At 40.2% G+C, this 26,090-nt stretch overlaps 3 protein-coding genes across 5 annotated transcripts in view; 2 read left to right on the top strand and 1 right to left on the bottom strand.

Moving 5' to 3' along the window:
* Positions 1 to 512: 512 nt before the first annotated feature.
* On the bottom strand, positions 513 to 7,740 carry sugp1 (SURP and G patch domain containing 1). Of its 2 annotated transcripts, none has more exons than XM_079347380.1 (14): positions 7,650 to 7,740; positions 6,732 to 6,900; positions 6,514 to 6,614; positions 6,010 to 6,258; positions 5,730 to 5,853; positions 5,248 to 5,348; positions 4,333 to 4,456; positions 3,928 to 4,253; positions 3,202 to 3,308; positions 2,817 to 2,994; positions 2,574 to 2,680; positions 2,145 to 2,290; positions 1,245 to 1,374; positions 513 to 1,073 (listed from the first exon to the last, which is right to left on the bottom strand). In XM_079347380.1, exons 2-14 carry the CDS (start codon positions 6,851 to 6,853, stop codon positions 1,047 to 1,049), a joined length of 1,842 nt encoding a protein of 613 aa, XP_079203506.1. In that variant the 5' UTR covers positions 6,854 to 6,900; positions 7,650 to 7,740; the 3' UTR covers positions 513 to 1,046. The 2 variants fall into 2 exon arrangements, with proteins under 2 accessions (XP_079203506.1, XP_079203505.1); XM_079347379.1 differs by lacking the exon at positions 7,650 to 7,740 and adding an exon at positions 7,397 to 7,576.
* On the top strand, positions 7,372 to 13,225 carry LOC306826202 (E3 ubiquitin-protein ligase RNF126-like). 2 transcript variants are annotated; one of them, XM_079347381.1, is made up of 10 exons: positions 7,372 to 7,462; positions 8,317 to 8,393; positions 9,379 to 9,437; positions 9,544 to 9,604; positions 9,696 to 9,934; positions 10,084 to 10,152; positions 10,237 to 10,306; positions 10,553 to 10,646; positions 11,130 to 11,245; positions 12,181 to 13,225. In XM_079347381.1, exons 1-10 carry the CDS (start codon positions 7,414 to 7,416, stop codon positions 12,331 to 12,333), a joined length of 987 nt encoding a protein of 328 aa, XP_079203507.1. In that variant the 5' UTR covers positions 7,372 to 7,413; the 3' UTR covers positions 12,334 to 13,225. The 2 variants fall into 2 exon arrangements, with proteins under 2 accessions (XP_079203507.1, XP_079203508.1); XM_079347382.1 differs by lacking the exon at positions 7,372 to 7,462 and adding an exon at positions 7,849 to 7,885.
* Positions 13,226 to 13,349: 124 nt separating this feature from the next.
* LOC306826200 (potassium/sodium hyperpolarization-activated cyclic nucleotide-gated channel 2) overlaps positions 13,350 to 26,090 on the top strand; it is a 35,037-nt gene continuing 22,296 nt past the window's right edge. The window contains exons 1-3 of the mRNA XM_079347378.1: positions 13,350 to 16,396; positions 19,049 to 19,472; positions 22,968 to 23,129. Of these exons, the coding sequence (XP_079203504.1) occupies positions 15,204 to 16,396; positions 19,049 to 19,472; positions 22,968 to 23,129 (1,779 nt within the window). The 5' untranslated portion in view covers positions 13,350 to 15,203. The remainder of the gene's footprint in view (positions 16,397 to 19,048; positions 19,473 to 22,967; positions 23,130 to 26,090) is intronic.

Genomic DNA, 26,090 nt, shown 5'->3' with positions numbered 1-26,090 from the left:
TGATCCAACATCCTTTTTCCTTCATTTGATTCAAGGAATTTGATTACCCAACCTCCAATGTTAATTTTCTTCTGAAGCATAATGGATTTAATGTGAAATGTAAATAAAAGTTAGTTGCAACCCTACTTTCCACAAAAAAATAAATAATCTCCTACTATGGCTAAAACTGCGTTTGACTGATGCTGTGACAAACACTATAGAAGCTCTTGCTTAGCTGGTTTTCAGAGTTATAATTATCCTGTGTAAGCCCCCTGGGGAATGGCAAAGTAAAGGTCTGATTTCACTGAACTGTCACCCTCAACACTGGCTGGCCAGCTTGAGTCAGTGACTCACTGCAGTCTAGAGACAGGATAGGATACTGATGGCAGTGTATAAAATGATTGACTGACGACTGCATTCATTGAATACCTGCACGTTTAAAACAAGTGTCATAAACAAGGCGACTTGATCTTAGCGCCTCCTGATTTCCTTATTAACAGCAAAATAAACACGAGTACAGTAGTTACAAGACATTTACTTTACATTTTTGTGGGATGCCTTTTTTATTTGGAGCATTGTAGCATTTAGTGAAAAGAAGGTAAATATTGATACAACACATTGTGGGATATTATATAATTTGAGAATCATACAGAAGATTATGTAATAATACAGTACTATGGTATTTATTTTAAAAAAGCAATTTGAAGGGGATTAAGATGGTAACAGACAGTGAAATCATTAAGGCTTCAGGCAATGTAGGTGTACATAGAAGTTGTTACAGTATTACATTTCACTTGAAAGACTTGAAAGAAATGCAAAATAATTTGAACAATTATTTAGGGAAAACATCTTTTTTTTCAACCAAATTTAACTTCAAATATAAATGGAGAATATACCTAGTTTTCTACTTATCTCCACACACACACTTTGAATTTTAAAATGGTCTTTTGAGCAGCAGTCTCCAAAGGACAACAGAGCCGAGCTAAGGCAGGTGCAGAAAACAGCCTTTAAATTATGCTACAAAAAAAAGACAGAGATAAAAGTATAAACAGGAAAAATTCTCCATATTAGTAATACGGTCTTCTGGGATTATTCTGCGGAAACAAAGAAGATATATTAGATTAAATACTAATACCTTGCTTTAAAGCCCATAACTGTGTTAAGTACAACTATTAAACAGTTTAACTGTTTCTTTTGGTTTCATACATTATCTTAGATACTCAAAAATACTGCCAATATCATTTGAAGAATATAAAACATGTTACCAGTGGGTTTGGCCTGAAGCGGTACGCCAACATCATCCTCTTTCTGTAAGCATCATATTCATCGTCATTTTTTGTGAGCACAGCTGGACGCTCGACTCCAAAGCCGGCTCCATCGACTGCAGTGGTTCCCCTTAAGTAGGACAGATGGAGAGAGACACAAAATGAAACGTGTTCTTTTTGTATTCTCTGTGGAGCCAACTAAATACTACGGTTCTTCTTGGTCTATCTGAATAAAGACAAACAAATATAAATACAGTGCCTTTTTAAAGAGGACATGTTGACATGTCACAGAAGATATAGCAGAGGTGTCAATAATACAACCTTAATTTTTCCTGCTAATACATGTCACAAAGAAAGAAACGATAACTTGAAATATCTGAGTTGATCTGTTCAAGGATTGCTCGAAGAAAAAGATTTAAAAGCTAAATGAAGATAAGCTACTCTTGAGAAACTGGCTATTGTTGTGTGATAGAAAGATGTTCAATACAGCTGAAAGAAGAATAAAGAGCCTTGTGATTTTACCATGTACCCAAAAAACAGGGGCTTCACCTGGAAGTGCACACCATTCAAACATCCACTATGGCAAACATGCATTCAAAGTAACAGAAAAAGAAACTCTATATTGCACAGGAAGTGATGTGTTGCATGTTAACTACTGAACAGTAAATACATTAAGAACAATATCCCTCAATGTAAATATAAAGCTGGTTATACAAATTAAACCGAGAGAAAGCGTTAACGTACAATATTTAACAGTATGATTAGATGCATTAACATACAGGGACGTCATGATTTATTAACAGCAAGGTAACGCCTAAAGATAAACCAATCTCATGCGAGACAACATTTGATATGACCATGACTAGGTGAAAAACAAATGTACTTCAGAAGACTGCTCACTTGTTCACAGGTGTCGTGATGCCCTGTCCGTCACTGCCCAGACCTTCACCTTCCTTCCAGCCCATCTTCATGAGCATTCGGAAACCAAGATTCTCCACCGTCAACTTAAACTCTTTGTACTCAGAGTAGTCTGGATCCCTGCCCTCCTGCAACACACAGAATGAGAGTGGAGAGATTATTGATGACATAGGTAAAGCAAGACTTTCTTCTTCTTCTTCTTCTTTTAATGAATGTGAAAAGAATAAACACTGCCTGTCACCCGAGTCTGTTTGAACTCATATGGTAGGCTTTATTGTATTCAAAGGTTACATCTTGACTCTAAAGTGAAGTCAACTTCATTTATCTTTTAATTTATAAAGATAATCCCAGTGGTTATGCAACAGAAAAATCCTTCTTTATTAGGCTTCAGAAAATGGAAAGAAAGCTGACCTTGAGTGCCTTAAAGGTCTCCATAAATTTCTCCAGCTCTTCCGGGGGCAGGAAGTCCCCAATAAAGTGTTTCCCTTTCCCCATTTCTGTCAGGGATTCAGCCCACTCTGTAACAGAACAAACACATAGTAGGGTTTCTTTTACAGTAAAAGTGGATCATTTTAACTTTGTAATGACTTCTTATCAAAAACCACGGCTGCCAGCGTTACACAGAGAAGAACAGTTCCTGATGGTCATGGTTACCTCGAGTCTTCTCCATTTCCATCTGTCGGAGACGATGCTCCCAGGTGCCGGCCTGCTGGTCCACCTCTTCATCGCTGTCATATTCATGTTGATGGTCTCTCATGGCCTTATCCCACATTGTCTGCATTTCTGCCATCGCACGCTTATGTTTAATGATAATGTCATACATTTCTTGCATCTAGAGTGTGTGAGAAAGAGAGACAGGAACTTGTTTACTAAGATGGTAATATACAGGGCATAACAACTTGATTTATCAGTGAGTTTTCATTATTATTATTATTATTATTAAAGAGGAGTTAAATAAAAGACAATTGGCAAATTGTAGATTGAATAAACCAGAAATGGTTAATTCCTTAGTTGAACTGAGACTTAATTTTGTTTTTACCTCTTGCTGCTCTTTAAGTTGTTTTTTCTGATCCTCAGAGAGTTCTGTCACTCCTACCAGACCAAGAGGCTTCCCCTTTTTATAACCAAGACTTTTTAGTTCATTGACTGAAAGACACATCAGAAAAAAAGTTTAGTATAAACTTTAGTATAAATACATGATCTACTAGTGACATCAAAATAGCAAAGGAAAATGTGATTTAAAGAGATACTTCACCCATTTACATGAAGCTGTGTATCATTAGAAACATGGTAGTAGTGTTGAATGGTCGTGAATCCAACCCTCATTTTGCCCTGAGACGAGAAAAATGTGTTTTTCTTTGCTTGAAAGTTTTCTTCATGTGATGCAAAAAGCATCATATTTCACGAGGGTCTATCAAGCTTCATGTAAATGATACACAGCTTCATGTAAATGGGTGAAGTATCCCTATAAGCAACAGTGGTTAAATAATAAAACATGTTTTTCCAATTTCTTTTATTCTTAAACTGCTGGCAGTTAGTACCAATATTCTTATAAACTATAATCACTGTATCTTTTGGTACTGTTTCAAATATGCAGATCAGTATGTGTTAGAAAATCCAAGACAATTTTGATCAGTTCCAAAAATATACTCTTGATTGATTTGAGATGGCTTTTACTCAGATTAGGTCGATGCAAAATTCTCAAAAAGGAATAAAGTGCCAATTCACACTGATTTATGTGAGTGTGAAGTGCTAGTTCACATACCAGAGAGGGCGGGTGTGTTAGGGTCTTGAACAATCTCTGGAGGGACAACGATAGGAGGAAGCGGCAGCTCCACTTTGTCATCCTCTGAGCCCCATCTACTCTTTCTTTTCCGTTTCACAGGTGGCGTTACTGTGTCTGAAATCTTAGGCAGGGAGGTGGGGTTCGGTGGTGGAGGGATTCCGAGCGACGAGGGTATAGTCGGTCGCAGAAGGTGTGTCCCCGACACTTCTGCTGGAGGGGAGGAGTTCTGCGAGGCTGCAGCACGATACTCCTGTAATTTCTCTTTGTAGAAGTGGTAGGCCGGACTTTGGTGGTCATACAAGAAACTGAAGGACAACAAATATGTTCTATGAGCTGGAACTTTAAAATAAGATACACAGTTAAACACCGTTTACAATGACTGACCTGCAGGCAGGGTTGGCTCGGTTGTGCTCAGCAGCGATGGCTTCCACCTCAGGACCACCCTCTGACACAAACCTTGCCAGCTTCTCGGCCATCTGCAGGGTTTCCGCGTCCACTGGGGGGGAGACTTTAAGCAGCCTATCAGTACTGGCACTCTATTCACACTCAACTACTGTACCGTACTCAACTGGCCCTCACACACCACCGGTCTAGAGCCAATAGGGGATAAGAAGAGGAAGGAGGAGCAAGTGGGACATGGGTGGTGAATGGGGAACTGCATGGATGTGAGGATTTACTGTAACAAACAAAAGAAACTCTAAAAAGCCCAGAGAGGTTGCAGTGTAATCCTTCACTGAGAAACCCATCAGTATCTGCTTGTGTAAAACGGTGCATATCTAAAGTATTAGCTAAATCTTAATCGTAGCTAAAACCTCAAAAGCGTGCTTTGATTTCATGAGGCCAGTCTAGGGGTTAGCAATACAGACAAAGCAACATAAATCACAATTTGTTGGTGCAAGTGGCGTGCCCTCTTTAAAGTCCAATTTGAAAGAAAAATGCATGATATCTGTCAGCATCTTAGCTTCTCCAAATTAGAGAAACAAAGGGGAGAATTTCATAGGTAAATTATAATTTATGAAACATAAAATAAGGGATTCTTTAAGATATTTAATCAAGTCTAGAGTTAACAGAGAAACATGTCTATTGTACTTAAGTTTGTGTCACTACACTCTGTCTACACAAAGACTAATACAATTCATTACAATGTCATAAACAGGTCCATGTAACCATACAATTAACTGAAAAGGCTTTATTGACAAACTGCCCACACCACTTTCCAAAAGCATTTTTGTATAAAACGAAATGTGCGTTAAATAAAAAAAGACACAAATGTGAGTGTGTGAGAAAAGGTAATCTTACCATTATCGGATGTATTCTCAGGACTGAGTAAATCCCTTCTCAGAACCGCAACTCTATTTTTGAAATAGAGATACTCCAAGCTGCTTTTATTGTATAAAAACCTAAAGGGAAGGGAGAAAGTAAATCAGGTGAGTTTGAAACTGCAGTTTGATTGGATGATTCAGGAAGTGTATTGTCAATCCGGAGCATATTGGAACAGAACCATGAATTCAACACTCAGGTTTAGAGGATACAATTCAATAAAACACAATGACGACAGAAAACACTGTACAATAACAGTAACCGTATGCAATACAAACTATATATGATACAAAATAAATAATTACAAAGACTTTAAAGTCTTTAAAAGAACACTGAACAATGGATATTTTGCATAAAATACATATGTATAATATGGATATAAGAGAGGGGAATACAATAAGCCAAGTGGCAACAATTGAGTAACTAAATCAGGACGACATATATTGTCTTTTTTTACTTACGCGAAAACAGAATTGTCTTTGTAGTCCTCCCTGGCCTTTCTCTCCAGCTCAGGTCCTCCCTCTGCCACGAAGGACGCCATCTTATCGATGATAAGTTTAGTGTCTGAATCCTCTGGGGGAGAAACTTTAAGCAGGCTATGAGTACAATTACTCTAAGGACACCTTTGATAAATGCCAATCAGAAGGCATCTGTGCCACAGGTGTAGACAGATGATGCACTGAAATGTCCAAGCCATGGAGCTGGCCAGATTTATATTGAGAAACACAGGCCTTGAATTACCTTTCATCTCTAAGAATCTGGAGTAATCAGACTCTTCTTCCTCTTCATCATCGTCTGGAGAACAAAACACACTCGGTCTCTGGCTGACAACAGGATTCTTCTTTGTCTGTGAGTAGTTCTTGAACTGACTAAGCATACTACTGACTCCAAGTCCAGGCCTCTTGCCAACAAGAATGCTCTTTTTTTGCAGTGCGTTTCCTCCTGGTGATGGAGCTGAGGTTGAGGGATTTGTGGCATCAGTTGTTGAACCTAGAATGAAAAAATCCAGTGCTGGCCTTTAACTATGCGTAGTTATTATTTCTGTTCATAAGGCAAGTTTGATTCCACTTGGTAGGAGGTAATCAACAAAAGTAATAAGATGAATGCAATATTAATATTTCCACTGTTAATGTGCTTTTCAGTTGCTCTGGTAATTTTTTAATTTTCCTGCTACATGTTATGAACACGTTATAAACACATGACAAAGCAAGTCATCTTTTCTGTAAAGCCTATAGAGGTACAAACCATTTTCTGATTTATCCTTCTGCATCTTTATGAATTGCTGTAAGAAGCTTCCATCATTTGCAAACTTGTTTGAAGAAGGTCCTTGAAGACTGAGAGAAACACTAAGAACAGAGTTGTCTTTATTAATATAATGTCAAGTCAATATTGTTCTCACATTAGCGTCAGGCACTGTAGGACTTTAAAATGTAAACTCTATGTTTATGTAGTTGTGTTGATACCTTGGAGGCAGTGGTTTGTTTACAGGTTTTACATTCAGTTTTGCTTGCTCTGCCATTCTTTCCTCAATCTCTTTCTTCTTCTGAGCTATCAGCTTCTCTTGTCGGAGAATATTCATGTTCATCTTTTTCTTCGCAGGCTGCTCAGATTTAGACTTCCATCCTCCTCGACCTGGAAAAAAAAAAGAAAAAGCTAAATGCAACATATAAAAACAACAAACATGTTATACAGTCATACAACTGACATTTAGGGCTGCAAAATGACCTTTTTATTGACCTGCTTCCGTTCAATTATGTTGAACTGTTCCCCAAATATGTGTTATTTCTGGGTTCGCTAACGTGAAGGTAGATCATGTACACAAATAATATCATTTTTATACGATACAAACAAATAAACAAGAAAGCTAGTCTTAACACATGTTAAGCCTTTGAATGTGATCGGTGACTGCAAAGCGAAATCATTGTCATTAAATATGAAGGCTGTGTTTAAAGATGGTATATAAAAGATAAGGCGATGGTTTCTCTTAGCCAACAACTTGCTAACATCGTCTCCTTAAGCTAACAAGAAAACTGTCGAGCGGCTAGAGAAGCCAACTGTCTTGTTAGCAAGGGAAAGTCTGTTAAATATAGGGCCAACATTTTATTCCAAAGTCAAAGTTATTATCAACCTGAATCGCTGTAATCCATGGTCTTGGCAGGAGGACAATTTATTCGAAAAAAGATCACAAACTCAAGTAAGGCCTACACTGCTACAGTTGCAGCTTACAAATAGCTTAGCCTGCTAGCACAAATAAGATCAAGACTTCCGGTCACAGTTTTAAAAGAATAAAACTCTTTCTGTATATCTCGCTATCTGCGATGCTGATTACGTTTTTAGTTTTTCATTTATTTATTTATTTTTGTATAAAATACAATTCATACCAGCCTGCAGTATGTCTCAGAAATACTGGTTTAAGAACTAAAATCATGTTATCAAATATATAAGAGTATCAGTTATGAATGTCCAAAGTAAAATATTGACGTGCACATCGTACAGTTTTACCCATCGTTACATCTTCACGAATATTTACACAGTAAAATTGAGTCTATTATATTAATATCTATTATATCTATTATAATCCGTCATTTCTACAAAATGCATGATACGGGGTTTTACCGTAAGGTTATTCTTATTTAAGCTATTCTACTTAATGGCATAAAGTGTAAATGCCTATTTAGTGTACTCATTAAGAACGTTAATATGGCTGTTAAATGTTCAATTGCAGTGACTCATATTTAACAGATAAAGACACAATGTGGAGGGGGAAATCACATAAAACTGTAAGTTTAAACCCTAGACTGTGAAGTCTAAACTTAAACTTAAAGAGTGACATTATACTTTAAAATAAATGTATGTTTTTTATGTCAGGACATCATCATTTTAATGTGAATGTGAAGCGGAATTCGCCTGCTTGTCGCTGTCATGGTAACGTTCCTTTGGCGTTCGCATTTTTTACGTCGTCCTCGGGTACTTCCCATTTCCAACAATCGGTTTGTGTTGTCCCTCATTGCTACCCGTATGTACCGTTCGAACTGCTCTCCTACTTAGAAATGGCTGAAGCTCCCCCACGGCCCTGCCGCTTCTTTTGTCACCGGTGTTCAGCAGAGATTAGTCCGCGTTTACCGGTAAGGACTGCGGAGAAATCTTTGCCCACACAGACAATGATAAGCAATATTTGGTCATTATTAGTGTTGTTACTTCTGGCGGACATGCAGTCACGTCTGCTGTTCAGCTACAAGAGTTAGCTACCATCGAAGGCAGCAGCGACTGTAAAGTCTGGCAGTGATGAAATTGAATGTTGCACTCACAGTATGATCTTTTGTTAGAGAACATTTTGTTAATGTTATCCTGCTAGAATTTACATCAGTTAGGTAGTCTGTTTTGGCAATTTGATAAGCCTTATAGTCAGCAAGCTAATAGAAAAAAGCTCAGGTTCACTTTCATTTAGTACGATTGTGTTCAGAAGCTATAATGTTGTTTCGGTTTGATTGAGTGATTTAAAGCCGTTTATTAAAGGTGTTATTTGTTCATCAGAAGGCTTATTGTAAACATGTCGTGTATACCATAGATGGGAGTAAAACTTGACGATTACTCTCAGTAATCAGCTGCTCAGACAACTAACCGCTTGTCTGCTAAAGCAGTCTGTTGTCATTCATGAGAAGCTTCTTGAGTGTTAGAGTCACCTTAACTTTACTAACAGCCAGTCAGCTGCAATGTACTTACAGTCCCATTAAATTACTGTATATAAATTCTGTTAATGGGTTTCTATACATGGAGACTGCAGTTAGCGGTTCTTTCTGTTCAATTATAGGAAGAGACATTAGCACATTTTGAGTCGCTGTATTTTCATCATTTACAATAGAGTTATAATACTAGAAAGATCATTCAGCAAAGTACAATACAAGCCTATAGCTGTACAACTGGAAACATCTAGAATGACCATAAAGTAAAACATCTCTCTCTAATTTGTTACCCCAACAAAAGAAGGAATTTTTTGGCCAAGTTTTGTGCATATTTACAGTCTATGGTTTTAGCCAAGTGTTTCTGACAAACAGACAACTTTGTTGCTGTGTTGACAAACTAAATGCATACGGTATATCTTGACTGTAGGACTACACTTGTCCACGCTGTGATTCTGGTTTCATTGAGGAACTTCTTGAAGAAAGAAGGTATAGATATCGGTTTTGTACCTCATTTTATCAATTTGCTTTTTATCTAGCTTTCTGAGTCTTAGACTTTTACTGTCCTTACCTTACTCTCAATGTGTTCATTCAGTACTGAAAATGGATCCGCATCCACGTCATCCTCCAGTGATCAAAGCCGTCCAGTCTTTGAGGTCAGTTTGACTTTTTAAATCTTCTAGTACAGTAAAACCTACCGTATATCTACTTCTATGACGCTGACATTGCCTCTGTCCTTCCTATCAGAACATTGATCACCAGCACTTATTTACGTTTCCCTCTGGATACGGTCCCTTCTCATTTGGGATTTTTGATGAAAACTTCGACCTTCGAACAAGACTACCCACAGAGGACAACAGGGAGACAGAAAACAGGAGAGAAAGGGAAATGGCATCACGGCAACGATACAGTGCAAGGCAACCCCGGGGTCGACACGTTCCTCGCCGACAGGGTACGCGCCATGAAGGAGTGCCCACATTAGAGGGGTGAGAAATGTTCAGCAGTACAGTGAGTGTGGGAGGTTTATGTGGGACACAAAAGGATACGGGTAATTACTTCTTGAACAATTTTATTGTTATTTTTGTGTTAAGATACTTCTGAACATGATGTGTAAACATGTTATTTTCTACAACAGCATTATCCAGCAGCTAGTAAATGGAATTATAGCACCTACAGCCATGCCAAATATTGGAATGGGCCCTTGGTAAGTATAAGAACCTCTGCTCCATTTTTTTTATCCCAATATTACTATCGCTGTGTTTTTGTTTACCACGTGGTTGTCTTGCAGGGGAATGCTACATTCCAATCCATTGGACTATGCCTGGGGGGCAAATGGTCTTGATGCTATCATAACACAGGTATAATGTGTTATTATTGCATGACACAGAGGTTATTATTTCTGAGTGATGTTGTGATTTATTTCTTGGAAGAACATGTGACTCATGGATTAGAGGTCATTTCAAAAAGTGTTGACACTTAACACACAGCATTTCTCAAATTACATTTATATATATACTGATAAGAGTTTTCATTTGTAGAAAAAATGCATTCACGTGCAGAAGGGCCACTTTTTGGTACAATTTTCCTTTTTGTTTTTATTGTAGTTATTGAACCAATTTGAAAACACGGGTCCCCCTCCTGCTGACAGGGAAAGCATCAAGTGTTTACCAACCATCTCCATAACAGAGGACCATGTGGGTAAGTCTCATTCACTTTCTTTATTCACCTTTCTCATTTAATGACTCTCCAACCATTCTGTACCCTTAAGTTATGAGTTTTCTTTCAGAATCAAACAGATCGGAAAAGGTCTTCCTTTGAATGACATTGACATACATGTCCCGACAACCCTGTTAACATAACTCATAAAAAAAACCCCCTCAGACTCTTGAACATGTTTTTTTTTTTTTTTGTAGTTTCATGCTATAACAAACATGTGCGCCCTTTACTGACTTGGATTGTTTTTAGTAGTATTACAGTAAAGTGCATCAATGTAACCATAACTCAATCAAACAGAGTCTGTGAGGTCAGAATTTTCCATGCTGCTGACACTTGTGGCCATGGGTGTCTCTCTCACACACACATACATACACACACACACACACGCGCACGCACGCACGCACACACACACACACACACACACACACACACACACTAACAGTGCGTGGCTTTCTGTTTGTGCAGGTGCTGGTTTGGAGTGTCCAGTGTGCAAAGAAGACTACAGTGTTGAGGAGAATGTTAGACAACTGCCATGCAATCATTTATTTCACAATGACTGTATAGTACCATGGCTTCAACAGGTATGTAAATATATCAAACATCCAAAGTATGATATCAGACAGTGATTTAGTAATTAAAAAGGTATCAGCTAAATATATAAATATATTACATTTAAGTCACAGTTGTGTATGATAATTCTTTGATGCTTTTAAACCATGGAAGGTATTGCTTACACTATACAATGTTAATAAATGAAGGGTAAAAAACCACAAACATCAGCAGCCAGAGGTCTTAGTTCAAGGTGAAGAACTTGATGGTTTTTTACTGACAAAAAAAAAGAAGTTTTCTTTGGGTTCAAAAATGAGGTTGAGACATTTTATGAACCTTTAAATACTTGACAGTTTTTTTTTCCCTCAGTGAGTGCAGAACACATTGTATTTAACCCATGAAGCACTTAGATTTGAAAAGAAAGACAATAAAAGGAAAAGGAGGGAAATACAGTCTTGTTCACTTTGACACACAATTAAGAAATCATACAAAGCACTTTCATAAAAAAAGGTTTAACACAATAAAACAACAACACCAACATATACCAAAGCTAAGCTGCACCCGAAATTTCTATTTCACTGTCATCACAATATCAACATGCTCAATAAAGACATTGCAATAGGCTCAATGAAATGCGTTGAATAAGCAAATTATTTTCTCACGGCCATTTGGTTTGGACTACAAAGTTGTTTGGCTTAATGCCTGAGAGAGGAGAAATGTGGTTGACAAACTCATTTTGTTAAATAACAGCAACAGCAATTGGCTTAATGAGAGGTACTAGATAAACATTACAAACAAACATCAAACTGTAAGTTCTAACTGGTGTGCACACTTGAGTATTGTTCATACTGAATATGTTATTGTTTGAACATTGGTGGGACACATCACAGATTTTCTTTAGATCAGCAAATATGTTGAAAATGCTTTGAGTTTTTACTCAAGTCACTGTTCTTCATATTTCCTGCAGCATGATACGTGTCCCGTGTGCAGGAAGAGTCTTAGTGGACAGAACACAGCCACAGACCCGCCAGGGTTATCAGGAATGAACTTCTCCCCCTCCTCCTCATCCTCTTCCTCCCCCAGCTCACCTAGCAATGAAAACGCCGCCAGCAACTCGTAGAATTTTACCGTCAAGGTCACCTCACATAACAAGTAAAAGAGGCCACAACGACTCCTCTCCACAGCTGAGACCAGGAGAGCTGTTTTAATTCAAGAGGACAATATCAAGCTGCACTCTAAATCTGTTGCAGACTGTCATTCTTCCCCCCTCTGTGCTGAACTGAAGCTGGGCACAGCTCCTGCAGCTATACTAGCAGAGTTCTCAGGGGGGTGGGACTGGGAAGTGTTAAATAAGGCTCCAGAGAGAATGTGAATATTAATGATAAAGGTAAGAATGTAGCAAGAACTGGAGTCTCATTTGAGCTAGAGTGGACTTCTTCATGATGAAGATGTTTATTCGCAAGAGGTGGAAAAGCATTTAAAGGACCTGTGGGGAAAAAAAGCTCCTTTTGATGAAAACATTTCCTGTGGTGACAGAGTACATAGGTGTGTAGATAGAGAATTAATTTTGATCTGTTCACTGATGAACAGTGAACAGATCAACTCAAACCTTGCAGAAAGGGAACTAAGTGTATGCATCAGATTTAATTTACCGTAAATGAATTTGCAGCTTTATTTTTTATTTTGCACACAAATTCTGTCTGATATTGAGAATGTGAAATTTTGGAAACTACTGAACAAAAAAGGGACATTTCTTTTACTATTTTGCATTGAATGAGTCTTTTAAGACTTTTTTTACATGATTATTTTTATATTAGAGCTTGATCCAGCGTATTTGGTGTATTTTGACAAGGTAACACGATGCACATAGCTCAAAACCTTTCCTGAGATTGATTGATGTAAAAGGCATGGGATTATCTTACCTCTATGGAACTGACCAAATGTGTTTCACAAAAAAGTGTTTATTATTTTATTTACTGATTTTTCGTACACAATAAAGTGCTAAAACTGTTTTACCTGCTGATTATGTGCTGTGCTGTTTAAAAATGGCTCAATAATATTTAAGGGTTACTCAAACTACTGGGTCCTCACAGCGATATCTGGGTCTCTGGTGTCTGCAAACACCAAGCACTGATCCCAACCATTGTCCAATAAATAAGCCAACTGTGCATACATGTAGAAATTAAGTCAATACAAAACCTGAAATTAGATGTAAACTGAGTGTGAATTAGCAGATCATCCCGGCAATCGGACACATTGTCTTATCACCATCCAATTATCTGTGTCAGAATAATTAAGATAATTAATCACAACTCAGCCTTGTGTTTACTGCAACACTTATTTCCTTTCTAGTCCCAAACACAACCACGCTCCACTGGTGAGTACATTTACCAACGCACAGTAGGACAGGCCTTTGTGATGAAGCACAAACTTAACCTTGATAGAAGTCTTAGAGTTCCTACACTAAGCTAGCATGTCAGGCCTAATACTCAAGGTTTATCAAAGTCATTTTTTGAGACATTCACAGTGAGCCTGGCAAAATGTTAAACTCATGTGATTAATTGACCTTAACAATACAGATGTTTTGGTTCAGGAGTTCAAGCCTAATTGTTCAAACTGTTGGAAACAGACACACGCTAATTTGCCTTTAAAAGTCCAGCAAATGTGTCTCCTAGCTCTACAAAAATAAGGTAATAATGTAATCTTCCATATAGTTTAAAACTCATGCGTGGATCCATTCCAGCTCCTGTGTTTAAAATATGTCTGAGCCTACTATGCCTACTTGTTTCTGACACTTTAAATTTGGTTCAAATCCTTTCACTATATCTGTGTGCCATCTTCATTTCTGAGAGAGCATTGCACTGCCTGCACCAACCTTCCAGGAAATAAAACTGAACTGTGGGTGCAGCTGATGAGCTTGAGGATTGAAGCAAAGTTAGGATTGTAGAGAGTGAATGAAGAGGACGGGTTATAGTGGTGATGTTAATTTCTTGCCTGCACTGTTGTGAAAAATGTAAGAAATTGTAAAAGTAGGAAGATGCTCTGTCTGCATCTGGAAACATTACCATTGTCATTTTGTCTTCCACATACCCAACTTATTGACCCTTATTAGAGGTTATATGTGCAAGCATTACAATACCGTAGCTGACCAGGCACTTCACTTTGGCACCTGCTGAAAGAGGATGTGAAATGTATTGATTTTTCTTGAGTGTTTTTTTGTGTTTCTCATACTTGAAAAATAATGCCCAGGATTACACAATAAACAAACACCATGATTTTTGCTTTAAAACCCATTTGTTGGAAGTTACTAGCACAGTATATGCTTCCACGGGGCGGTGAACTTCAACACCTTAAAGATCTCACACCAACGAGTGAAAGAAGCCTGCGTGTTTTGCGTGTTTCTGTAGACTTTCTTGATGGTGTTTATTTAAACTTTGGCACAGTATTGCAGTGAATACACGACAACCTTTGTATCACCCCTATGACGCCGCTAGGGTGCGCTAAGCACCAACTCTATGGGTGACATCTTTTCAGGAAGGATGTCATTGAAAACACCTTCTAAAATATATGACATCATTTGAGTTTTCAATAACACGTGTTAATTAAACTTTTAGTGTTAGTATGAAGAATTGTTGACAACATTTTAGTCATCAATAAACGTGTATGTCTTTGAAAAAAGGCCACTAAATGGCAATTTAAGCTGTAGGTCATGACTGCGAGGCCTTGACATGGGAAAAAAAAAAGCTTAAGCCGAATTAGCAGCAGCATACGCAAATAGTTTTATGATATCTGACGCAGTCAAATGGCTCAATTAGTTTGATGCCGTGACACAATGACTGGTGAAAGTAAAAGCGCAGTAGTTTGCAAAGAAGTCACGTCCACCCCTCCCTCTGTCCCTCTCTCCTTCCTCTCCACCTCTTCTCTTCTTCTCTTCATCTCTCTCCACCTCTGATTGGTTTTCTGTAGAAATAATTGGTAGCAAAATTTGATATGCCCAATGTCATGGACAGGAATGAGGTTTCACCGGCGACTGCTGCCACCATGAAAAAGAAGGCGGTAGGCGGATGCAGCCACATCAGCGCCCCAAAGGCTGCCGCGTCCAAATGCACAAGAAGTAGCAGCAGCCAGAACTGTCTGGACTCGGGTTCTCCTGGCGCACCGAGCGCTAAGCAGCCTGGTGCGACCAGCAACGTCGTGATGGACGAGACGGAGGACGGGGAAGAGGAGTCCAGGTTTCAGCATCCGCGGTTGCGCCGAGCCGGGGGGAGCGGCAGCGGTGGAGGAGGAGGAGGCGGCGGCGGCGGCAGTATCAGGATGAAGAACTTTACGCCAGGAGGGGGAGCCGCGTCCTCGGGTTCCAGGAGAAACTCAAACAAGGAGCCCTGCCATACGCACACAGAAGACGCTCCCGCCGCTCCACGGCCCACTGCTGCCTCCAGATCTGCCGAGACTCAGACACCCTGTCCAGGCGATGCTGCCCGGCGCGGAGAGACCAGCCGAGCATCTGGGGCGGAGGCGTCGGAATCAGCGGTCGCGTTAGAGGTTTTAAACGCGACAGCAGGTGATGGTTGCAACAGCGTCGTTCCAATTTCCAGAATGAAATGCAACAAAAACGGAGAATGCAGGAGGGACTCGGGTACCGGGAGCCTGCGCTCAATCATCTCCAAGCAGGAGAAGCAGACAGGAGGGTCGGGGAGGGCCGAGGACGGGGGGAGCACGAAGCGGGGAGGCTGTAACTCGGCCACTGCCAGCATGGACGGCTCCATCACCCCAGGCGGGTCTCTGACCGGCGGACAGGGAGGCGAGAGCGCTAACCCTGGCGCTACCCCCGTATCCAGCGGTGTCCCCGAGAAAAAGGACTCCAAGGTGTCCTTCTCCAACGCACCGAGTCGGAAAGCCTCGTCCTCACTGCATGGCCCGGCTCAGACTCAGAACCAGCAGCCCAGGAACTCTGTCACTTTCCTGAAGCCAGAGGAGGATGGACCGCCAATCGTGCCCGCTGAGGACGCGGAGCCTCAGGGCAGCCAAGCCAGCTTTATGCAGCGACAGTTTAGTAGTATGCTGCAGCCTGGAGTTAACAAATTCTCTTTACGCATGTATGGTAGTCAAAAAGCAGTGGAGAGAGAACAGGAAAGGGTAAAATCAGCTGGAAATTGGATTATCCACCCTTACAGTGATTTCAGGTAAGAGCTGCTGGGGCTGCCATTGGTTGCAGGTTGAAAGTCATGAGGGGCCCGTGTGGGTCTTCAGTGTCATCTGCAACTCACTTCAGTGTGTGAAACCACTGTCGCTCAATGGAAACACATTCATGGTTATTGTTTAAGACTATGCGGCTGATTTTTCCTTGCATCTCCTCCGAGTTAACGGAATAATCGATGCATTGCAACGTGCTGCCGTTTATCCCCCAAACAACCTGTTGTCAGGCAAATGTACTTAAGCGGAGAGTGTCCTTTCAAGGTTGTAAACAAATCCTGTCTTCATGTACAGTAGCATGTCTGGGATGCTCAACAAGCCCGGCCTGCTAACATAACCCCACTTTTCGTTGCTGCACGCGCACAGTTAACAAAGAGGACAGCGCCCTGTCGCTAATTTGAATGTCAGATCTCTCAAATACTACTATTACTATTCAAAGATTGGATTATTATTCGTGGTCGTCTAAGCTCTGCGATGAGAGCCGTGCTGACAGGATGTAGGCTGTGTGTGTGTGTGTGTGTGTGTGTGTGTGTGAGAGAGTGAGTGTGTGTGTGTGTGTGTGTGAGTGAGTGTGTGTGTGTGTGTGTGTGTGTGTACGCGATGCACTCAGTAATGGAATGTCACCTTGAGCCAAGTGTGCAAAAACCTCAAGCATGCTCACTGGAGACACATCCGCCTTTTCGACTCCCCGGATCCTGTATTTTAACGAAAGATGCTCTCTGTTTATCCTAGCCTAAACCCCGATGATCCAGCTGGACATGAAGCGGCTTTTCTTTCATGCAAATATTTAGGGACATGAATGGGGGGGGGGGGGGGGGGGGGGGGGGGGGGGGGGGGGGGGCTCCTCGTGACTAAGTTTAAATAATTCGAATGGGTTTTTTTCTCCCATCATATTATCCCGTCGCTGAATTGAAAGTCGGTAGGTTTTAGTTGTCCTATGGGCTGTTTGTTTTCAGCACCACACCGGGTGAACAGCTCCCGGCTAATTTGAATTCGGCTCGCGCTTCTGAGCTTCATAAAAAATACCACCTTCCTGTTTGGCCCATTTGTATCATATGTCTAGTCTGTAGACCACCAAAGCTGAACTTGAGACACGTTTCCAACAGCAAGAGATGTAATTTGACGGCAGGGCCACTTCTGAGACCTTTCTTTACCGTGTAAAATCCCACACCATGCAACAGCTGCCCCCCATAACTCCTATGTTAATTGACGCTAGGTTAAACAGCAACGTTGCCTCCAACATTAGCCTACCTATCATAGTGGCATTTTCTGTTGTTGTCGGGAAGTGGAATAGTCGAGCTTGTTGCATAAGTAGCAGTGTAATGACTCAGCGCTGCACCTGTCCTGCAGAGCCTCCTCTTACGGGCTCAAACCCCACTTCTGTTACTCTGTCCCGTTCACTTTACTGTCACATCGCCAAAGGTAGCAAATAACAAGTCACTTTTGTGCTCGAAATGTCTGTGTTTATTAATGTGATAGTCGGTGTCCTAGAGACCCAGGTTGATCATGAAAAGCTTTAGAAGCATACTTAACATGCTTAATCAGCTTAATGCTCAGTAAGTTCTTCATTATTTTGTGAGTGTGAAAAAAATGTGTTCAATGGTTGGAAACATAGTAAACATAGTTAAAGGGTAGCAACCCTTCTGAAACTCTGAATAGTTATATGTGCCTACTTTTCTTGGATTTTACAAGAATTACTATTATTAATTCCCCCATGAAGAATAACTTGTTTACAATGCAATATTCCAACATATATTGGATAATGCAAACTATTACCTATTATATGTACTTTTTTATCCTTTATCAAATGTGCTTTTTTTAACACTGTTCTACTGAGTTTTAATAAGGTGTATTACACTCCACCATAGGGCGGCCCTACGGGGCTAACAACCAACTACACGTTGACTCAATAAAACACATCATACACCTTACCAAAGTGAAAATGTATTTATCAACAGACAAACTAAATGATTAAACAAAGATCTACTGAAAAAAATAGTTCTAAAAGACATTACACAATCCCTGGCTAAGAGGCATAGCAGTCCCAACTCCAAAAGCTTCCCTTCCTGAACTCAACACTGGGCTTTTAAGCTCTGAGGCCAGGTGCACCTCCTTGTGCAATCAGTAGCTTCACCTGGGCAGAGTAGGAGAAAAAAGAAGGAGAGAAGGGACGAACAGCCCAGGGAACATACAGCCATTGTGCAAATAAAAGGGTACAAACAGTTTAGTAGTATGCTGCAACCATGGAAGCAATTTTGTTTTAAGTCAAGAATTTAGTTGTATGGAAAAATATTTCATGACAGATTGTTAAAAAAGATTAATTATAGAAATTGTGAGATTAGCATAATGTGTCTTTGTTGTCGCTTTATGCATGTTCAGGCAGGCAAAGTGTGGCCCCTGCACTGTGTTGAAGCTTTTCCATCTTTTGTTTAGAAGTCTCTTGTGCCTATCGGCTTTCCTCTGCAACTCCCTTTTCTTATCTGACTCTATTTTTGTCCTTCCCCACCCTTTTTCCCCTCCTGTACACACACACACACACAAACACACACACACACACACACACACACACACACACACACACACACACACACACACACACACACACACACACACACACACACACACACTCACATGCCTGCCAGGTTCTACTGGGATTTCACAATGCTGCTGTTTATGGTGGGCAACCTGATCATCATCCCCGTGGGTATCACCTTCTTCAAGGACGAGACCACAACGCCCTGGATCATCTTTAACGTAGTCTCTGACACCTTCTTCCTCATGGACCTGGTGCTAAACTTTCGCACAGGAATCATCATCGAGGACAACTCGGACATCATTTTGGACCCTGAAACAATTAAAAAGAAGTACTTAAAAACTTGGTTCATTGTGGACTTTGTCTCCTCTATCCCAGTGGATTACATATTCCTAATAGTGGAGAAAGGTATCGACTCGGAGGTGTACAAGACAGCTCGAGCGCTGAGGATTGTCCGTTTTACCAAGATCCTAAGTCTCCTGAGGCTGCTGAGGCTCTCCAGATTAATACGTTACATTCACCAATGGGAAGAGGTAAGGTTAATGACTGTCCTTTTGTAAATATTATATTAACTCTAATCACACAACTCTGAGCAACAGAAGAAGAAGCACCAAACCTAGTCCATGATAAAAGGTCACTGATTTGCCTCAAATATGCTGATGTTGGCTGGAGACCAAACCAACAATCTGCCTCTCTGTCTGCTCTGAGCGTCCTGCTCTCTTCCGCCTGCAGGCTCAGTGTTAATGTTCTCACCTGCCACCTGGTGAGAAATGTATAATGTCAGCAGCTTTAACTTACTTTGCATTCTAATTACTGTTATTGTCACACAATCCCCCCCTGCCGTCTGTCTGACCTGGCAATCCCACAGGTGGCATCAGCTGATCTAATAAGAAGCCTATTAACAGGAGGGAACACAGTTAATCAATTAAGACTCTACAGAAGAGCAACTAACAATGATCATAATAAGCAACAACAGGGGGCTGTTTATTTGCATTACATATTACTGATTATTCAATTAAAATGAGCAGTTTCCAGTGGTATGGACCCTCTTGAAATGTGATTGACCATGCCATGTGTCACCCCATAAACTGTGAATGGCTATCTGCACAGTGGGAGACAGAACATACATTTCAACAAAATGTTCTGCAAAAGGCTGCAAGAGGCTTTTATTTTGGTACTCTTACATTTTTTCAAACCCATGGTGACAAAGATATATGCCTCTCACCTTGATGGGTTAGGGTACAAATACAACTAGCAACTTAAGAGGCAAGAAGGTGGAGTTGAGAGATGACAGCCATGATCCATGATTGTCAGCTGCACTTCCATGCAGATATCTTTTAAAAACATTAATTTAAGTCCCATCAATTGTGAAATAGTTCTACAGCTGATGTGTCCTGCTTCTTCTCAGTCCGAGTTACTATTATATTATTATTATTATACTACAAAAAGAACACAAGTACACCTTTGTACCAAAATGTACAGATTCTGCATTTTTTTAGGTTGTTTTCTTTCTGCGGAATCCGAAGATTGTTTTTTTTATTTTACTGTAATTTTGGTCAACAATTTTTATCTTCAGAGAAATAAGTGATGTTGTAGTCAACACCACTCTAATTGAGATCAAGACATACCCAAGATCAGAGTGCTCCCAGACCAACACAAGAACAAGATATTTAGGGATCAAGACAGACTCAAGACCATTAATACCAATGCAAAATCATCAACTTCTGTGCAGCCGGCGTGTCACTCACTTAGACCATAACACAGTGAAGGTTGTGGCCGTAACCAGGGACCAAGACATTTTGAATACAACACTAGAAATACCATGGAAGATTTAGAAGAAATGTTTTGTTTTTTCAAAAAACTCAACAAAGGAATACAAAAAACTGTTAGATATATTAAAGTTCGTAGTTAAAATAGATAAAATGAGTGGAGACAGAAATGGTAAATAAATGCCACTCAGACACACTACTTCATGCCACCTCTGCATAGATCAGTACTTAATTTGGGCCCTTCCAGTCACAGGATCCTGGACACACCCCTAAATTAAAGGAGTAAGGTAAGTGGTCTTACAGGTAAAGATTGGTACTGTAGCTAGGTAGAGTCCCTTTTTCCTGAACTTAGCCTGAACTCAAAGCCCCCTTCCTGACCTTCCTGGCACACTCTACTTTTATTCACTCTGTGAGGGATGCTCTTTGTCAGGGTCCTTGCTCCAGCCTCTCCTCCTACTTCTTCCCCAAATGAAAGAGAGCAGCCTAGAAGACAAGAGGTCCAACCATGTCATGAGATCACTCGACTTTTTGTGTATGCCGGTATTGGCAGCCTTGTGTTGGCATTTTGCAGTGGCGAGCAGCGCAGTGGGGCCCAGCTTCGAACTTGACCTTTGGATAATTGGATTTCTGAAGATGTGACACACACACACACACACACACACACACACAGAGGAGTGAGATGGGAAGTGATACTTGTCATGCATGGAGAATGAGAGCAGAGACGTGATGGAGAATGAGACACCAAAAATTGAAAAATGTCTAGTTACAATCGTCTTTCTTTTTTAAGATATCTCATAGTTTACTTCGAAAGTCTAGCTCTTTGCACGTCAGACTAATTCCAATTGATTTGAGCCCTTTTTTCTCAATACAGATTCAGACACTTCTATTTAAGTATTGGTATCGCGGAGTAACTTCTGTAAAAAAAAGTACAGGAAAGAAACTGTAATACATTTTTATAGTGCTGACATTAGACAGCTTTGATGATTGCTATCATTGTTATCTTTGTACCAAGAACCATGACAAGCTAATTCTACTGGAAGCTCAGATTACAGCCCCCCTGATGTCCTTTGTTTGTCAGAGGAACCTTAAACTCTAAAATTAATATGCATGTTTTTGGTTATGTTTTAATAACCATTTTTAAAACACTGATTGCTTGCTAGCTTTGACCAGCATGCCTCTCCCTTGTAGCTGGCAGTTGCACCAGTTCTTCTTTGTCATTCTAAAACAGTGTTGGCCATCAGCAGCCATGATATATTATTGCGATGGGGAATTAATTTTTTTTTACAGTATCTTATGCATTTTCCAACCATGGTATTGGAAACAAAACTGTCATTTGGGTTCTTGTATGTCTCTTGGAGCTGACCGTGGTGCTGATAATGTCCATCCGCAAACAACATGGCTGTGCTCTCTCAGCCATCAATTGGGTGAGAGGATATGACAAATGAGTCTTTTTTTGTGTGAGTTTCTGATTCATATAGACTGACCATAAAAACATTCTAAAGGTTAAGCAGCTTTCGAAAGATCAGCACATTTGATTCATGTCCAGTCTCATTCCTCATCACTCCCATCACAGAGTATCACTTCTCCCTCAGCTGCACTGAGTAACAGATGACCCATTTCACATTTCTCCCTTGTGATAGTAAAGTCATCCAACAATTCTACATATTAAGAGCTTTTAAGATTATTTTGGTTTTTAATGTAACAAGTTCAGTCTTAGCCCCCATCCGGAAGTCTGTCAGGTGATTGAGCTAAAGGAACTTCCAGCAACTCAGAATGATTGATGTGTGGGACAACAAAGACTATCACTTGTTAAGGATCATGATGGTCCCCGTCCATCACTCTGTTGGTTTGTGTACATGTTAGCATGTGTGCCTTCAGGCTTTTGTGAGTGTTTTGTGTGTGTGTGTGTGTGTGTGTGTGTGTGTGTGTGTGTGTGTGTGTGTGTGTGTGTCTGTGTGTGCGTGAGCGTGTGTGTGGTGTGAGCCTCTGATTGATGTAATGTATCTCTGTGCAAAAAATATCTTGTTTTCTCCTGCTGGGTTTGATTTTGTACTGATGGGAATCTGTCTTCCCTTCTAATCAATCAAGCTTGGTCCAATCCAAAGGACACTGTAGAGCTGAGTGGGAAGCCTATAATGCCACAAAGAAATACAAAAAGGATATTTAGCAATAAATGTCTTTTTATCTAAATTATATTCCAAATCAAACACATCCCAGCCCAGTGTAAATGTTCCTCCCTCTGTTATTTTCTCTATGTAGATCTTCCATATGACCTATGACCTGGCTAGTGCGGTGATGCGGATCTTTAACCTGATTGGTATGATGCTGCTGTTGTGTCACTGGGACGGCTGCCTACAGTTCCTGGTTCCCATGCTGCAGGACTTCCCCTCAGACTGCTGGGTGTCCCTCAACAAAATGGAGGTTAGTGTCAGAGATTCATGTCTGTGCATACAAATCAGCTTATATGAACTAGATTTACATATTCTGGTCTGAGTTGATTCACAAAAGCCGTAACAATGGTCACAGAACATTGATTGAACTTTCGGACCATCATTAGAAAATATTGTCTGACTGTCAGCCAAAGCTCAAGTATACAGTAGGTTGTAAAAAAAACAAAAGTCAGTCAACAACTTGTCGATGTCAGGATTAATATAAATAGGTACATACATATTGTGAGCATTTTCCAAATGAATACATCAAATATTTGAAGAGTTGTTTGTATTTATCTGTTGGCTGGAGTGAAGGGTGGACATTTCCATGCTGGGAGCTTTGATGATAGCATGGCTAAAATTGAAGGATCCTCGAGGTTAGCTGTGATTATTACATATATACAGCCATTTGCTTCAATGTGATCCACTTTGAAAAGCTTGCACTGCACTATTCAGGGAACCGTTATTATCCTAAGTGTTGCAATTATGCTATTACTGATTCAGGAGGAAAAGTTAGTTTTTATTGACAACAAATCAAGAAATTACTCCTATCACTGCCCTCTGCAGTAGCATTCAGTTGTTGTGCCAGACATAGGAAACAAGCGTAGGAAACCTATGAAGACGCTATGAAAGAGAAGGCAGAGAGGTTTGTGCTTACCTCAGGTTCCCTACATGCGTCCTCTACAGCATGGTGGGCGATGACAGGAAAGATAAAAGGGGAAAACAGAGGGATGGGGGGGATACAGCCGGGCAGCTGGGCTCTTTGTTGCTGTGTTTTTAGCAGAGAGATAAAAGCTGCTTGTTTATAGGTCTGTCTGTCAGCCCAGCCTTTGACTGAGTGAGGGGAGACCACACAAACCCACACACGAGGCACAGGTCCAAATGGTTCTTTAAACAGATTGGGTCCTGCTCCCAGACTGCCAGTGCCTGCTGTGAACACTTCCATAAATTTAAGGCTGGAAGTATTTCCTGGACGACAGCACAACTCTTGTTTTTATTGCTGTACAAAAGTAATTTCCGTTAAAACAACTTAATTTGACAAGGAGAATAAATGTCAATTTTCCCTTGTCGGTGACTGAAAATAAATTCCTTCATCTTTAACTTGTCAGACAGAAAACTACTACAGAGGTAGTGCGATTATTTGGTCAGTACTGACAACGTCTTTTATTAAAATATTGATAAAGGAGCTTGTTATCAACATGTGAAGGTATTTTGATAAATGTTACTTTAAATAAAAATGATCTGCTGGTGATCTCTGTATGAAATAACTACTTATTAAGTGTAATGTCAAGATAGTGATGACAGATGCTCTGCACACCATCAAGTTCAACCACAACAACAAGAATGTATACATTAAGCGACTCAAGCACGAGCAGGTGTGTACTTTGTCCTTGAGGATGACTCAGTCATACCGCTTCCACATCTAGGTTGTTATATAAACTATTACATAGTCTTTCATTAATTTCATTTACACTGCATTATTAAGTGGATAATTTATGTAGAAATACTAATAATCTCAACCATCAATGTTGTTAAAGAAAGTAAACAGATTATAGTATCTGGGGATCGAAACCCTGACCTTCTGTGGGTGCTTTAGTAGACAACTGATTCTACCAACAGAGCCACAGCCGCCCCGGTATATGCAATATGCACAAACAGAAGCAAAGTAGAAGTTAAACAGTATAAAAGGCTGAGAGATTTGTTGATCTGAATTTGACAGATGTACGCGTTATCTTTTTGCACATCAGTTCATCGTTTAAGTCACTTGGATGATGACATATTATCGTAAATATTTGACCTGAATTTTTACACATTTTAAACGTAAACATTGCTAAATAGTCACAAACAGTACATTTATATTCACAAACATACACATGTATTTCATTTTAGTAAATGTTTTTAACACAAAGTGAAGCAACTTTCTACTTCATTTCAGGTAAAAAAACCAACAAAAAACCAACAGAATAAATCCTGTTATATGGATAACATTGGATAATCATACCATACACCATCTTATCCTTCCATGAACAGGGTTTCAGGCTAAACAACCTCCACTACAAGGACCTTGAATATTCCTGTTTTTATTAATTTACCTGACAATTCAGAGGACAACTTGTTCTGTGTATAGAGCCGAGTCTGAGGTTCATGATGATGAAGTTTTGGTCTGACAGGCCACTGACTTCTTCACTGCCCGCTCCCTGTGTATAATCAGAGACAGTCAGTCTCCAGAGAGCCGTCACTCTGAAACCAAAGGGACGCTCTGGCATGGTACAGGCTGACTGCAGCCACCTGAGACCACCCCCCCTATTGAGTGGTTGACAACTTGTAACATTATCCATTATGTTACAGCCAGGCCATCCATCAAGCCTCACCCTACAGAGGCTGTGGTGGCAGTGTGTAGCCCACAGGCTGGACCAATGGAGGGCATTGAGAACGCTCTGCAACTCTGAATGACCTCCAGTCCACAGGAATGGAATTCACTGAACGTCTTAAGACCATAGGAAACATAGGCTGGTTTTGTAGTAGATCTCAATTTCCAACTATTAATTATTTTAAATTTATAATTAGTATAAGCTGTATGCAGCCTTGTATGTCACATTGTTAATTTCCACAGCAAAGAGTGTTTGGGGGCAGAGGATAACTGGTGAATTGACTTGTGACCACAGCGTAAAGTGACACAGGGTGTATAGTTTCCACACTGTTTACAACTATGTGTGAGCCCATCTCTGACAGAATCAACATGACAGAGACGTGTGTCTACTCTTATCCCTCACACCAGCAGCAGGTCCGGTCTCTGCAGAAATAAGACTATCATGAAAGGTGTTAGATCCTTTTATTTACTCTCCTCACCTACTTTGACCAAACAGTAATACCAGTCAGCTGCTGGACTTTGCAAATTTGATTTGAACTACTCCCATGGCTGGTAACAGCATACAAACATGGGAAGTGAAAG

This window comes from Symphodus melops, assembly GCF_947650265.1.
Source record: "Symphodus melops genome assembly, chromosome: 7".
Taxonomy (NCBI): Eukaryota; Metazoa; Chordata; class Actinopteri; order Labriformes; family Labridae; genus Symphodus; species Symphodus melops.
Note: the sequence above shows the minus strand (reverse complement) of the source record. Positions and strands in the feature narration are given on the sequence as shown.